The sequence below is a fragment of the Nicotiana sylvestris genome, chromosome 12 (genome assembly GCF_000393655.2).
Source record: "Nicotiana sylvestris chromosome 12, ASM39365v2, whole genome shotgun sequence".
NCBI classification, from domain to species: domain Eukaryota; kingdom Viridiplantae; phylum Streptophyta; class Magnoliopsida; order Solanales; family Solanaceae; genus Nicotiana; species Nicotiana sylvestris.
Genome location: NC_091068.1, coordinates 158,326,970 through 158,343,332, shown reverse-complemented (window position 1 = coordinate 158,343,332; position 16,363 = coordinate 158,326,970). Strand labels below are relative to the sequence as shown.

Below are 16,363 nucleotides of genomic sequence, written 5' to 3'. Positions count from 1 at the left end.
TTTCAAGTTTTGAAGTTGGGAGCCCGCCCATATAACAGAGGAATACATTTCAGTCTTTACATTTCAAGTTTTGAAGTTGGGAGCCCGCCCATATAACAGAGGAATACATTTCAGTCTTTACATTTCAAGTTTTGAAGTTGGGAGCCCGCCCATATAACAGAGGAATACATTTCAGTCTTTACATTTCAAGTTTTGAAGTTGGGAGCCCGCCCATATAACAGAGGAATACATTTCAGTCTTTACATTTCAAGTTTTGAAGTTGGGAGCCCGCCCATATAACAGAGGAATACATTTCAGTCTTTACATTTCAAGTTTTGAAGTTGGGAGCCCGCCCATATAACAGAGGAATACATTTCAGTCTTTACATTTCAAGTTTTGAAGTTGGGAGCCCGCCCATATAACAGAGGAATACATTTCAGTCTTTACATTTCAAGTTTTGAAGTTGGGAGCCCGCCCATATAACAGAGGAATACATTTCAGTCTTTACATTTCAAGTTTTGAAGTTGGGAGCCCGCCCATATAACAGAGGAATACATTTCAGTCTTTACATTTCAAGTTTTGAAGTTGGGAGCCCGCCCATATAACAGAGGAATACATTTCAGTCTTTACATTTCAAGTTTTGAAGTTGGGAGCCCGCCCATATAACAGAGGAATACATTTCAGTCTTTACATTTCAAGTTTTGAATACAAGACAAATCAGAAGTAAAGAAATACCCGAGGAGTCGCCGAGACATCAAAGCAACAAGAGACACAAGAGCACGAGCGAAGATCTAGATAAGACTTTGTAATTCATAGACTATAGTTTAGTCTAGATTCTTGTTTTCTTTCAGCATGGTGTAATAAGGAGGTCGGCAAGCAGTAATAACACCATGCAACAGCAGTAACATTGCAGTCCCATGGTAGGCCCAGCTACCAAAATTTCCTGAACTACATTAACCTGATTCCCTTCTAGCCAGGGATATGTAGGAAACCTTTGAAGCAAAGGTTCGGTTAAATTTTTTTCAAAAAATGCTTCACACGGAGTATTCCAACGGGCAAAAATTGCTCGTATCCGCTCACTTTATCTTTGCACGAAAACCCTTCGTATTTTCGGACAAAGAGGGGCAGCTGTGAGCACGTGATTTTTGTTTCACGATAACTACTCCAAAAGAAATCAAAAATAAAACAAAATTCTCTTGGTGTACAATTTTTAGGATTTGCATGACATTTTTGGATAATTATTTGTGTTTTGTCCGTAAATGTTTACCTTGTTGTAGTTAATTGAAAAATACAAAAAATACATGTTGCATGCATATTTAGGATTTAATTATGCATTTAGGAATTAATTAAACCATAATTTGGTTTTAAAAGAGGAAAATCACAAAAATATGCATTTAGTCTATTTTTGTCATTTAAATGTGCCATCGTGATTTTATTTTTAATTAAATGTTTTAACTTGTGTATTAATTATCGTTAAGGGTTGATTAATATATTATAAGGTCAATTTTGATTTCACAATTTAATGTAGAATTTTTGTTAATTAGGAATTAAAAGAAAAAAAACGAATGAAAAAATGAAGAAAACTCGGATTGGGCCAAAAGTTTAAAATGAAATTGGGCCCAAATCAATACCAATGCAAAACTCAATCCATTGCCTGGTCTCAGATAACCCCAAACGACGCCGTATTGGCATCTCAAATCTGAGCCGTTGATCAAGCTGGATCGAACGATCCAATTCAGCCCCTGCATAGTTGAAACGGCACCGTTTCAGGCATGTCGATCTAAAACGTCCATCTCCATTGATCCAACGGTCCCAAGCTTCCCTCACAACCCGGTCCATTTTGACCCAGGTCGACCCAGTCTCTGAATGAGACCAAACGACGTCGTCCCCTTTAAGTGAATTGATCCAGGCCGTTGATCGTGATTTATCCAACGGCCAAGATCAAACCACCCCTCCCCTATATAAACTTAATATCCTACACCAGCCCCCCCAAACCAAACCCCTCCCTTTCCCTGTTCATCGTCTCTCTAACTCAGAGACAAGCCAAACCAAACCCTAGCCGCCTTAGGTTACCTCCGCCTAAAACCTGGCGGCAACAATGTCGCCGGTCACCAAACCAACACCCTAAGACCACCTGACCACCCTCGATCCAAATCCGGTAACCGTTTAGCTCGAATCTTCCTGGAACTTCTCGAATCTTTATTTGAAGATTCGAGCCAAACTTAGATCTACCCCAACCAGTCCCTAATTCACACCAGTTACTCCCCTGACTTTGGTTCGAATCTGGCTAGAAACACTCGAGCCCCAAATTAAGCCCAAGAACCCTAAAAAAACCCAAGCCTGGAATTTTGTCCAAATCAAAGAGGTTTTGGGTGTTCAATGGACCTTAGTCGAAGTGTTCTCAGTTGAGAACACTCGATTAAGGTCCGTTTGACCTCAAAAAAGGGTACGAGTCAGAGTTCAAGTCAGGATCGTCTAGCGTCCGAGTTCTTGAGGTATTTGTCCTTTCCGATTGGTTCCGTTTTGTATGTGTTTATATCTATTTATTTGTTAGTTTAGTTTTATTGGTTTTTTCAATTCTTTTTGTCGATTGATTCTTTTCATCTTCAGTAGACCTTTTTATTTGGTCCAATTCTATCATTTGTTTATGTTTGCTATAATTGTTATGTGTAATAATTTGTGTAATCGATTAATAAGTTGCGTCGATTAATTAGTTTCCAGTTAATCCATGTTTCTGTCAATAACACTGAAATTACCCGAATTGCCTATTTCTCTGTTTCTGATTGTTCAGTGTCAATTGTAATATGTAATCGACTAATTAAGCTTCGTTGATTAGGTCGTTCGTATAGTTTGAATCATTTGGCGTTCTGTTGTTTATAGTTTTTTTTTCAATTGATTAGTTGTCTGATTATTTAAGATTCTGTTTGATTATAAGCATTGTTCTGAATCACTGAAACCCTTATATTTGATGTATTTTCTGTCTTAAAGACTAGCTGGAATTGGTTATAGCTGTTAATCAAATTAGTATAGTTAATTGATAGTTAAGCAGATTATAGAATCAAAAGTTTTAATATATTTGAATAGTTGTATTAGGAAGTCAGTAATATCAAGGGGTTTTCAGGGGTAATTTGGGAATGAAACAGTAGGAATAATTTGTTTATGTTAATGTTTTGTTAGTGGGATGTTAGTACCTTTAAATTAATGTGGTAATGGGGAACAAAAGGGAATGGGGGGCTGAAAATAAGGAAAAGCTTCCTTAGTGGATTTTAAAGTGGAAAATTCAGATTTTAGTGGAAAAAAGGGGCAAGGCAGTAAGAAAAGGTTCGGGCAGTAGGTTTAAGAGGGGCAAACTTGTATAAAAGGGTGTTGAGGTTGAATTTTGATGGGGGCAGAATTTAAGTTAAAAATGGACTAACTTTTAAATCTTGGAGAGTCAGAATTTGAGAGAAAAAGACTAGATTTTAACGTTAAGAATTCAGTTTTTTTTAGAGTCAGTAGTTTGAGCATGTTCTATTTTGAGTGTTAAAAGAACAAAAAATCAGAACGATTCCATTGCATCTTTTGCTTCTGGTTCACTCTGCATTCTGCCTGTGATTGTTTGGCGTTGCTGGGTTTCAAGTTGGTTTTTCCTGGGTTGCTATTTGGTTATTTGCTACTGTTTCATTGGGTGTTGCTGGATTTCTGCTCGGTTTTTAAATCTGTTGCTGGGTGTTGTTGTTGTTGTATGCTACTTCTGCTGATCTTCCTCTTCTTTTGCTTTCCAATATCAGGTACACAACTGATACACTGACTATTGTAAGCTGAAAATATGAAAGCATGTACATTATTAAAGAATGGAAGTTTGAAGTCTTGATATAGCTTTTTCTTTTCTTTTCACTAATTGTAATTTGAACATGCTATATACTATTCTTATGTAACTTGATGCCCTTTGGTATAACTGAGTAGTTTTGTAGTAATGTAGTCAATGATATTCTGTTCATTTTAGTATGGTTATCAGTTACTATATGTTCAAATGCATGTCAAATAAAATCAGGTCCAGTAGACCATTTTAATTACCGTGGCAGTCTAGTTTCAACATTCAATGGTTTGAAGTTAGAATTAAAATTAGACCTCTAAGTTACCTCACTCCAACTGATTGATTCTTTAAAACTTGGGTAATTTGTTTAATTAGATATCATCATTTTTACCTTTTCAGCATTACAAATTTTGAATATGTGTAGAATAGTTTAACTAAGCCTCAATATTGGAACAAAATGGCCCAAGTCTAGTTTAATACTACCTACGTTGGACCTGGGCCCATGCTTGGTATGTAGACTTGTTAAGTCCCTTTACGGACTAAAACAAGCACCCAAACAATGGCATGCGAAATTTGACCAAACAATGTTGTCAAATGGTTTTAAGATAAATGAATGTGATAAATGTGTGTACATTAAAAATGTTCCAAATCACATAGTCATTGTTTGCCTATATGTGGATGATATGCTGATAATGAGTAATAACATTGCCAACATAAATGCTACTAAGCGTATGCTAACTAGCAAGTTTGATATGAAGGACTTGGGAATTGCAGATTTAATTCTGGGGATTAAGATCCAAAAGACTCCTCAAGGCCTGGCATTGTCACAATCTCATTATATTAAGACAGTACTTGAAAAATTCAAGCACTTGGGCTTTAAAGTTGCAAAGACTCCAATTGACGTGAATCTTGCACTAGCAAAGAACAAAGGCCAAAGCATATCACAATTGGATTATGCTCGTGTGTTGGGATGCTTAATGTACATCATGAATTGTACACGACCAGATATAGCTTGTGCTATAAGTAAACTAAGTCGATACACGAGCAATCCAGGTCAATCTCACTGGATGGCAATGAAACGAGTTTTGGGATACTTAGAACATACCCAAAACTTTGATTTGCACTACAGTAAATATCCTGCGGTGATTGAAGGATATTGTGATGCAAATTGGATCACCGGTTCAACTGATTCGAAGTCCACAAGTGGATATGTATTCACTATTGGTGGAGGAGCGGTATCTTGGAAGTCGTCCAAACAAACATGTATTGCCCGCTCTACAATGGAGGCTGAGTTCATAGCCTTAGATAAAGCCGGTGAAGAAGCTGAATGGCTCCGGAATTTCTTGGAAGATATTCCATTTTGGCCCAAACCGTTGGCACCAATATGCATACACTGTGATAGCCAAGCGGCAATTGGAAGGGCTGGGAGCGTTATGTATAACGGTAAATCTCGTCATATACGACGAAGACATAAAACCGTTAGGCAACTTCTCTCTAGAGGAATTATCACGATTGACTATGTAAAGTCAAGTGATAATGTGTCAGATCCACTTACAAAAGGCCTAACTAGAGAGGTAGTTGAGAAATCATCGAGGGGAATGGGACTATGGCCGAGAACAAGTCATTGTGGCGGTAACTCTACCTAGAAGACTGGAGATCCCAAGATCTAGGTTCAAGGAGATCAAACAAAGTCATTAATGACGGTTCAACATTGTCAACAAAATTTGTTTTAGTCCATTCTCGTGATGAGACAATGTTCAGTACCAAGGATAAAGCATTAAGGCTTTTTAATGATTTCTAAATTTGATACAGGGTATATCAAATAGTGTATCTATGAGATGACACGTTTAGGAATCACCTATGTATGTGTGAAGTGTTAGCCGCTTCAAGGAGAATTTTGCAAGGCCAATTCTCTACGCACTTATGAAACCAGGCAGTGTTCATGGCTGAAACGAACACAACAATGAGAACCAAAGACGGTTAAGGGATTGATTGTGTGACTTATGGTTGTCTAGGTATACACTAAAGTTCGACGGTTCAAAGATATCAAATCTACCGATTGACCGAGTATATCCGACATAAGTTCACTACGGAAAGTTCAAAGGGAAACCTACTTATCCAGATGCAATTAATCCTTGCTTGCAAATCACACAAGTTTTTCATGCATACTTCCGTGATATAGCCATTCCCCATTCATGTGGGGGATTATTGAGTTTCTTTTTAATATAGAAAGGTATTAAAAAGAGGGTGAATGAGAAATGGAGGGAAATGAAAATTTTGAGTAAAATTTTAAGTTTACCTCTCCTTTTAATGAGACATTGTCCCTCATTGGTAGAGGAAAAGGAGTTTGGTGGGTTTATATACAAATGCACTTCATGTAGCTCTTAAAGAGTTAAGAAGAAGGCAAGCCTCGCGTCGTCGTCGCTCGCTCGCTCGCTCGGCTCGGCTTCGGCTTCAGATTTGGATTTGGATTTGGTCAAATGATCGATTGCTTGATTAACTCTTTTGGACCAAATTTATTTGTTAATAGTGAATATTAACGTAATATTATCTGTGTTTGTAACGGATGTTTTCCAATCCGTGAATATTAATGAGCAAGTGCTCATTCCACCATGAGTAGTGCTCCAGCCACCATTGCCATATTGATTGCTCCATTAGTAAACAGCTTGGTGCTCTGTCCACCATGGCCAAGTGCTCCACTTCATTAGTGTCAGCGGGTCCATTTTTAGCAGCTAATTGCACTATAAATAGAGGGTGCAAGCAGCCTGTTGAAGACACACTGAAAACTTGAGAGCAATTGATCTTCTCTTCACCGAAAACTCAACGTTAGCTATACTTTGCACTCCTTCCTCTCAGATTTTCCATACGAATTTCTGACTTCTCCTCCCTTGTTCTGCATTGTTTTAAACTACTAAGAAAGCAACAGTAAGTGTGATTTGCTGCCGAACTTTGTGTTCGCTGAAACATTGGGGTTTGAAGTACCGCTACACCAGTATATAATTCGTTCTATCCTAGGAGGAAATAATCCATAACCTTGGGTATAGGAGGGGATTAAATACCTTAAGGAAACACTGTGAATTCAGTGGGCTCGAATTAATTTGTGTTTCATTTATATTATTTATATTTACGTTAATAAGCTAACGTTTTAATTTTCATAATCATTATTTTACAAATACAGGAGGAACAACAATTATGGTGTCCAGGATTTTTCTATTAGAAACTTTGACGATCGATCACCTTAAAAACCTAGTGATCGCCGTAAACATACTTCCAAAATCTGACGCGAAAGATCCTATTTATATAAATCAGCCAGAACTTTATTTTTAAATTTAATATATGTATATTGAAAATACAAAAAAAATAGTACAATACCATAAATTATAGTAATTACTACGGTTAGCAATATTTAAAGTTTTCTGAAAATATATTTGTCACATAATAAGTATTTTACCCTCCAGAAATAGTAGCGATATTCTTTTTAAGACGAATTGAGACTAATTATATACAATGGACGAGACGGGAAATTCTAAATTGATAAATGTTGTTTGATCCAATTTGTGAAATTGGTACCTTATATCATGAAATGTTTTTCAGTAATTTGTGACCATAAGTATAGGAAACTAAATGTAAGTTTGAAATATCTATTTCCTTTTTATTTGACCGAGATTTAATTCACTTAAAAAATACTTGGAATTTCAAATAGCACAATCCACGTAATTATTAAAAGGCAGAATGACTTTCTGGCCATTTAAATTTGTCGGGTTTTTAAAAGACAATACATAAACTTTCTACTTTCCCATTTGAACACTCGAACTCATGTTTTCCGCAACTAATAAACACATATGACAAGAGACCATGCGCGCGTGTACTACACATACACATACATGTCCATCTAGTCAGCAAATGACCAATGGATGTCTTACACGTTAAAGGCGCGAATACCCTAACCCAACGGATCGGGTTCCCCTCTTTCATTCCATAGACCGACCCCCCTCCCCTCATTTTAACCTCTCTCTGACCAAACTCTCCCCTGTTCATTCCCGGTTCTCTATGTTCCTCTGTTCACGCAAACTCTGCAAATTATCCGACCTAAATTATAACTCCAAATGCCATAGCCTAGTGTAATTCACAAAAAAAAAAAGAAAAAAATCTTAGAAATCTGTTCAAATTTAGCTTTTGTCAACATTTTGGGTGACATATTCAATCAACTGGCTTCAAATTACTCGTTTCAGAATCAATTTCTAGGGTTTTGAAATTGTTCATTTTATGTTATGAGAATTACCAAATATATGACTTTCACGTATTGGCCACCTGCTCTCTAAGTTTTCTTGCTCCAACGCTCAAAAAGGACTTGTTTATGGTGGTGGATATGGCGTGAGGTTAGCCATGCTTGATGAACTTCCATCATTTTCACGATCTGAAAAAAAAAATTAAAAAATGGAGCTTCAGGTTTTACAAGAAGGAGGAATGGAGCTTCAGATTTTAAAAAATGGAGGAAGAGGGTATTTTTAGAAGGACAGAATAAGAAGACAATCCATTTTGTATTGTTGGGCATTGGGAAGGGGGCTTTCATGCTCGTCGTGTTCCTCACGCGGCCTGCTGATTCGGTCCAACTGACGCCACATGGATATGGTCAATGGTCAAATATTTTTATTAGTTACGGAAAAAATGAGTTTCAGTGTTCAAATGAAAAATTAAAAGTTTATGTCGACTTTTAAAAGTCCGTCAAATTCAAATCGCTAGGAAGCTATTATGCCTTATTAAAAATAAAGCAACTCAAGCTCAATAGTTCGTTTCTAGGGGAGAAGCCAAGACACTATTGAAATTCAAATTCATGACATATCAATTAGAGTTGAGACATTCAAGTGTTTGGTTGAAATTTGAGCGCATATATATATATTGAAATTGGAGTTGATGTTTGAAAGAAAAAATACGTACTTCTTTGGACATGAATTTCATTTGAATTAAAAAAGAGTTGAAATGTGATAGTTCAAACTATGTATATAGCAATGTTTGGTTATTTTATATTTTCAAATCTATCATTGCTAAGTCCAATGAAAACATTATGATGCAAATGCAATACTTTTCAACCATGGGGACAAAAAAAGAGCATAGCGTAGATCATAAATGATTCACAAAGTTTTAGAAGAGATAAATAGTAATTTAGTCAAATAAATTTTATAAAAAACATTATTAAATAATTTTGTAAATGCAAAAGTCTTAGAAAGATAAGGTTTTATATGCCTAAGAGCATGGCAGAAGTAGTTGCAATTTGAGGTGGATCCAAGATTTTTACGTGACGGGCTGCAATATTCTGCTTAATCAGAATCCATTAAAGGCTGATAGTGTTCAGAGTACCAATTGCTTTAAATTAACTATTTTTAAGATATATACATATATATATACAAGATTTCTAGCGAAGTTTACGAGGTCCGGTGACCCCTCACTGTAACACATAAGTCCGCCTCTGATTGCAACATATGGAGGGAGTGCCTTGTATTACGCGGGTACTTTAATTAATTGTGTAAAACAAAAATAACAATCGGTCATGCCAATAATTAACACCTTCAAAAAAAAAATTCTCTTTAACCAGAATTATGAATATATGGGTAGGGTTAAATTTATGTTTGTGAATGTAAATAAGAGAAAAATAATCGCTTTTCCATTAGTTGAATTATGGGTACTCCAATTTTTTCGGGAATATTTGGTGATTTAAGACACCCCTTCATTCTTTTTCAATGTCCTATCTATTATTTTTGCCACTGGTAATAATAAAAAATTTGCCATAGTCTTTTTCATTTTTTCTCCCTCTCTAAAAAACCGTCAATGATTCCATTTTTATTCGTGTAATTATCCTTCTTTTGCCTTTTTTTTTTTTTTCACTGTCAATTGTTCTATGCTCAGGGATCGTAGATAAAATTGTTTCTGTATGACCTATAGGTCACAAGTTCAAGCCGTAGAATCAGCCACTGGGTGGGCCCTTCCTCAAACCATGCATGAATACGGATGCTTCGTGCATCGGGCCGCCATCTTTCTTTAAGTTTTGTTGATTTTTAAGGCTTGAACATTCACCTAATGTTATACGATACTTAATTACATTATCTTGCTTTTATTGTTCTTGTTCCCTTTTGTTGCTAATTTGCCTTTTGAGTTGGTAATTTTCATGTTTTAAATTTGTCTTTGAAGGAATGAAATCTTCACTTTAAAGATCAATTGTTATGTCTTTCATATTGTTATTCTCTGACTTCATTTTTTTTTTTTTGTAGGAATTCAACAAAAGATTAATATACTAAATTGTATATATTTTAAGCTATCTATATTATCGCAGCTTGTGAATTGCAATCATGAGTGGCAACATGTCAGGACCTCTAGACCGACCATTCAGGCCAAGTAAGTTTTTCAACCTCTGTATACAATTCCTTCATTTGTCCCATTAATTTGATATTGAATTTGATTTTTGTTGATTTATTTTGAAAGCAGATTCTTTTTCTAAAGTTTTTGTTGAGAAAATATTTGGGTTATGGATTATTTTACAAAGCAAGTAGTTACTTTGAAAAACAACATAACACTAGAGGTTTTTTTGCAAAAGCTTATAAAATCAAATGAGATTGATTATCATTGAGTTAAAGAACTTGTATCTTATAGGAAAGAGATGAGCAAATTATCATGTCTAAGAATATATATATAACAACGATAAAAACAAATCGAGCAAAATTCTACGAGTGTGGTATGGGAAGGGTAGTATATGCGTAAACAGTATTCCTACCTTGAGAAGGTAGAGAGACTGTTTCCAATAGACATTCGGCTCAAGCAAAGGCGGACCTACAGTGAAGTGTGCGGGGTCACCGGAATTCGTTAGGCTCGGGAAAAACCATTTATATATAGATCTTGTGTGTACTGTATATCCAGATAAGACCCTTAAAGAATTTACTTGGGCCCCCTTGAAGGCAAAAGCTGGACAACAATAGTCGTTGAGCTGCTTGTTTCAGCACCTTCTGATCTTTCCTCACTATTTGGTCTTGTGTTGGAGACCTAGTTCCAGCAAAGTTAGCATTTCTTTCTTTCTTTTGGGTTTTCTTTTACATTTTGAAAACCAGTGTTTTCAAAATGTTTTATATCAAAGCACTGATAACAATGTTTATTTTTGCATATTACTTGCCTATATATATATATAAGAAAAATTAGTGAAGTAGTGTTGGGCGACACCGCATCTATCAACATTGCTTCCTGTAGCACCTATTTTGCAAAGTAATCTTTCACTCTTTGCTTAGTACTTCTTCCTTCTTTAAAAATTTCTGGTTGTTTATGAGCCCGTTTGGCTTAGCTGATTTGAAGTAGCTGACAAGCATTAAGTGCTGAAAAGTACTTTTAAGTGCTGAAACTGATTTAATAAATAAGCAATTACGTGTTTGGATAAAAGTGTTGAAATTAATAATAAGCAGCTAAAGAATTGGGTATACGAAGAGTTTTGTTTTAAAAAGAAGTATTTAGGGATAGAATAATAAATATTCTGGTCAAACCCAAAGTGCTTATAAGTTGAAATTTGATAAGTTGGGGGAGATCAGCTTATGGCTTTTGGCTTATTTTTGGCTCATAAGCACTTAACTTATAAGCACTTTTAATTTTACCAAAAGCGTAGATAAGTCAAAAAGTGCTTATAAGCCAGTTTGATCAGCTTATAAGCTTAGCCAAACACCCTCTATATATTGCGGATAAGTTGTCATACTTATTAATTTCTTATAGAACTGCAGACACAATTTTATCGTTAATATTGGCATATTTAAGGTTAGTGGTGACCCCGTCGCATTCAAATCGTGGGTCCGCCTCTGGGCTCGAGGGAATGTCTAACAATATATATGAGCAGTAAATTTTAAAAAATCTCTTGTTCTTTTAAAGATGTGCAGAAGTTCCTCGTGTTTTGGCCCCAATTCTTTATGTTGTTAGTTTATTTCTGCAACTTAGTAAGGTCCGTGGACATACAAGCTCACCTTATTTGCCTATTCAACCGTTGAGCTTTTCTGTTTTGATAGGTCTAGAAAAGATTGACCTTGAAAACCCCGAGCATGAAAGAAAGACAAGGCTTGGGTCTCTCAAAAAGAAGGCAGTTAATGCCTCTTCCAAATTTAGACATTCTTTTACAAAAAAAGGCCGAAGAAACAGCAGAGTCATGTCTGTTGTTTTTGAGGATGAACATGACGCTGAGGAAATAAAGGCAGTTGATGCATTCCGTCAAGCACTTATCTTGGAGGAATTGCTTCCTGCAAAGCACGACGATTATCATAAAATGCTAAGGTGATTAAAGCCATTTTTTTTATGTCAAATATTTATATATTTGTTATTGTATCCTGGTTATAAGTTCTTGATGCCAATGATTGTTTCTTACTTTCGTAATGAAACAGATTTTTGAAGGCCAGAAAATTTGATATTGAAAAATCAAAGCAAATGTGGGCTGATATGCTCAAATGGAGGAGCGAATTTGGTGCAGACACTATCATAGAGGTAGATTTCAAGAATGCTTGTGAAAATTTGTGTAGAAAACGTAAACAAACATTTTTGAGTGACTGAGATATTGTACATATTTATTAGGATTTCGAGTTCAAGGAAAAGGAAGAAGTCCTCAAGTATTATCCACAAGGGCATCATGGAGTTGACAAGGAAGGAAGACCAGTTTATATTGAAAGAATTGGTCAAGTAGATTCCGTCAAGCTCTTGCAAGTTACAACGATGGATCGCTATCTCAAGTACCATGTCCAGGAGTTCGAGAGGACCCTCAACGACAAGATGCCTGCCTGCTCTATTGCAGCCAAAAAGCACATCGACACAAGCACAACTATTCTTGATGTACAAGGAGTGGTATGTTGGAATCCTAAAAATATTAAATCAAAGTGAGATGTACCTGTCGTTAGAATGTGATTATATGAATCATGGTGCAGGGACTGAAGAGCTTTAACAAATCAGCAAGGGAACTCATTCAATGCCTTCAAACTATTGATGGTAACAATTATCCTGAGGTACTCATTTCTCTTAAATTGTCGTTTTTATGTTGATGATTTTTTGAGTTTCTTTGCTTACTTGAAGTTTTAATCGTTGTTTAGAGCTTGTGTCGTATGTACATTATCAATGCTGGTTCTGGATTCAGGCTCTTGTGGAACTCTGTCAAGTCATTCCTCGACCCTAAGACAACTGCAAAGATTCATGTAAGCTCGTATTCATCTTCCCTCTTAGATGTATTAATTCAGTATATTTCATTGGAATAACGAATTCATCGCCCGTTCTTTTAGGTTCTTGGTAATAAATATCAGAGCAAGTTGCTTGAAGTAATTGATGCCAGGTAAATTTAAGTGGAGCTAAATATTTCCTCTCGTTTCCTAAGCTTTTAGCATGACTTGTTCATTACTATTCTTGAGCAATAATATCTACTAGAAATAAATTGTATATTACAAGGCGACTAGAGCCTAACGCGATTTGTTTTCACTTCCTTATATCAGTGAGTTGCCAGAGTTCTTAGGTGGTACATGTACTTGTGCTGACAAAGGAGGATGTATGCTTTCTGATAAAGGCCCATGGAATGATCAAGATATAATGAAGGTAAATTTCAACATTGTAATTTGGAAGTTTTTTGAATGTACAACTTCAATTTACATGCCTAAAATTTGTGGATAATTTTGTGTTAGATGGTTCGCAATGGCGAACATAAATGTTCAAACAGAATTTTTATCCCAACAGTTGAAGAGAAAACAATCTCAGAGGATGCAAATGCTAATCCTAATGTTCAAAGAAATTATGTAGCTCATACTCAGGTCTCCCCTGTCCATGAGGAAGTAAGTCGCCTCGTCATCTATCAAATAAATATACGCATTTGTCCAAAAAAATTCTTTGAGTATTTTTTTTTAATAATCGTGGTGTTTGAGCTCGAATATTTCATGAATGAGCTTAATTTCCACTAATATATACTTCAAAAAAAAAAAAACTCGAGCAAATACGAACAAATCAATGTTTCTTTTTTTTTCTTTTTACTTTTTCCCTACACCCTTCTTATGGTTACAACAAATCTACGGCCAAAATAGAGTTATTCTAACTTGTTTGCTTATACTTTGATACTTAGTGGGCGTTTGGACATAAGAATCATGAAATTCCGGAAAAAAAATTTTTAAGTGAAAATGGTATTTGAAAATTAGAGTTGTGTTTGAATATCAATACAATTTGGAGCTGTTTTTGAACTTCTATGAGTAAGTTGAAGTGTAAATTTTAAAAAATAAGTTTTTGGAGTTTTTCAAATTTTTGAAAAATTCCGAAAAAGTGATTTTTCCCCCAAAAAAGGTGAAAAAAATCTTATGTCCATACGCCCTTAATCCTCATACTTTAAAACCAGTTGTACTATGACTTACCTGTTAACCATATTTCTACTTCTCATATTTTCTTTCTTTTGTTTGTTTATTTCAAATAGAATAAAATGGAATTGTATTGTAGGTTGGCATGAACAAAAATTATCCTAGTGCATATGAACCTGAAGACTTTATGCCTATTGTGGACAAGGCAGTTGATGTAACTTGGACTAAAGCTAAGAGTACAAATTCTTCTCTCAATATCGCAACAGATGCTTTGCTGACTTAAAAAAATCAACTGCTTCATACATTTGGCTTTCATTATATTATTTCTTGGTTGTATTAACATAATATATTTTTTTATAGGAGGAGATTTCTTTCCCATACATGATGCTTCTAAGTCACCCCAAGGATTTAGCAACCAATTATTCACTGGAGTTTTGACATTAGTAATGGGCATTGTGACATTGGTCAAGATGACCCGAAACATGCCAAGGAAGCTTGCTGATGCTACCCTGCAGGCTCATGGCTACCAGTTAAACGAACCAACTATCTCCGCCAACGAGTACTTCAGCATGATGAAGCGCATGGAAGAACTCGAGGAGAAGGTCATTACTCTAAGCAACAAGCCTAATGCCTTACCACCTGAGAAGGAAGAATTGCTCAATAATGCCATGAAACGAATCGATACTTTGGAGCAAGATCTTTGTGCCACTCACAAGGTACTATTTGTAGCTAAACAGAAAAATTCGTCGCTAATACTATTATCGACAGATTATTGACAAATTATCAAAAATAACGGTTATCTACGAGTGATTTAGCGACAGATTAGTGACGCAGCTAATTATATTTTTTTTTTTGTAGTGATAATATGCATTTTATTATTTTATTGGCAGGCTCTTGAGCAAGCTCTGGTTCGTCAAGCGGAACTTCTAGCATACGTAGAGAAGAAGAGGAAGAAGAAGAAGTTCTTGGGGCTATTTTGAGTTTTTTTAAGGAACATGAAGATGTATTCTTCTTGAGATGGGGCTTTACAAGGATAGTCAATATGAAACATCCACTGATTAAAATAGGTTTGGCTCAGGGAATCATCTGGAGATGAGATGCTGATCATGAAATTAAGAGATTGAGGAGTTAAGAATGTCTGCTCCTATGATTATCTTAAGAACTAGAAGCAATGAGAGAAAAAAGGTGAACAAGGGAGGATAATGTCACTATATTTTGTTGGACCATTGCATTGGAAAATTGACAGCAATTTGTAGAAGGTTTGAATGGAATGGACTAATAGGGGTCTAGACTCTAGAGAAGTTTAGCCCTTGGGCTATATAAATTAAAGGATTGAAGTTGTATACGTGTAAATATTTTCTACACTATCAATTTAGTTAAACCGGTTATAGGTTACTTATCTTTTTCCAGGTCTTCAAGTCAAGCTCATTATAGATTTATTGTGGACTTTCAACTAACTTGATTATATAAAGATTATAATGTCCACGTAAAAAGTTTAAACTCCACATTATTTTGTAATGGTAGTTTAGTCGGCAACAAATGACTTGTTTTATGATGGGAAGTTAGATCGGAATGATTGGTAATATTATAGTCTTCTAAAGGTTCATATGACAACAAAACTTATTAAAGAGTAACATTTTTATTTTCTCTTCCAAATATTTTAACCATCATCAAGTGTCATCAGTTGAATTTATATGAGCCTAGCACTTTGACTTGGAACCTAATCGCACTTAGAACCTACCCATGCCCAGCAGGGCCATTTGGAACCTAACTGTGCCTAGCACGGCCACTTGCAAATATTATTTGCGCATAACATGACCACTTAAAATCTACCTGCCCCTAGCACGGTCACTTGGAATCTATCTCCACCTAGCACAGTTATTTGGAATCTACCTGCGCCTAGCATGATCACTTGCAACCTACCCTTACCTAGCACAACCACCAGTTGAACTCGTAAGCTACACATCCGCCCATTCTAAGTAGGGGTTTCACTACTAAAAATTCGTCCAAAACCGAGCGCCGCAAACTGATAGACTTTGTTGGGTCAAAAACAAACCGAAGTCGGTCGGTATTTTAAAATATTTTATTTTTCAATTTTTTTTTATGAAACCGACCATCTTCAGTTGGTTTTTTTGGCGCAAATATGCGGGAAGCTATTTTGGCATCCCGCAAAATTTATTTTATAAGAAACCAATCAAATTTGGTCAGTTTTTTTTATATAAAATAAATTAAAATTAATATTCAAAAAATCTTCCGA

At 35.7% G+C, this 16,363-nt stretch overlaps 1 protein-coding gene across 3 annotated transcripts; it reads left to right on the top strand.

Annotated features, from left to right (window-relative positions):
* The first annotated feature begins 9,519 nt into the window (after positions 1-9,519).
* On the top strand, positions 9,520-15,508 carry LOC104230371 (phosphatidylinositol/phosphatidylcholine transfer protein SFH3-like). 3 transcript variants are annotated; one of them, XM_070165083.1, is made up of 13 exons: positions 9,520-9,540; positions 10,042-10,165; positions 11,806-12,067; positions 12,175-12,274; positions 12,362-12,628; positions 12,709-12,786; positions 12,871-12,972; positions 13,057-13,106; positions 13,264-13,363; positions 13,450-13,596; positions 14,246-14,342; positions 14,467-14,822; positions 14,997-15,508. In XM_070165083.1, the coding sequence occupies exons 2-13, from the start codon at positions 10,120-10,122 to the stop codon at positions 15,084-15,086; spliced, it is 1,695 nt and encodes a 564-aa protein (XP_070021184.1). In that variant the 5' UTR covers positions 9,520-9,540; positions 10,042-10,119; the 3' UTR covers positions 15,087-15,508. The 3 variants fall into 3 exon arrangements, with proteins under 3 accessions (XP_070021184.1, XP_009781458.1, XP_009781459.1); XM_009783156.2 differs by having other exon boundaries at positions 9,533-9,621; XM_009783157.2 differs by lacking the exon at positions 13,450-13,596 and having other exon boundaries at positions 9,533-9,621.
* Positions 15,509-16,363: the final 855 nt, after the last annotated feature.

Bases quoted from the DNA above. Each gene is read 5' to 3' on its own strand.
- LOC104230371 (XM_070165083.1), top strand. From the start codon at position 10,120: ATGAGTGGCAACATGTCAGGACCTCTAGACCGACCATTCAGGCCAA. The intron at 14,343-14,466 runs GTACAAATTCTT...ATTTTTTTATAG, and splicing joins AACTTGGACTAAAGCTAAGA to GAGGAGATTTCTTTCCCATA. The intron at 14,823-14,996 runs GTACTATTTGTA...TTTTATTGGCAG, and splicing joins ATCTTTGTGCCACTCACAAG to GCTCTTGAGCAAGCTCTGGT.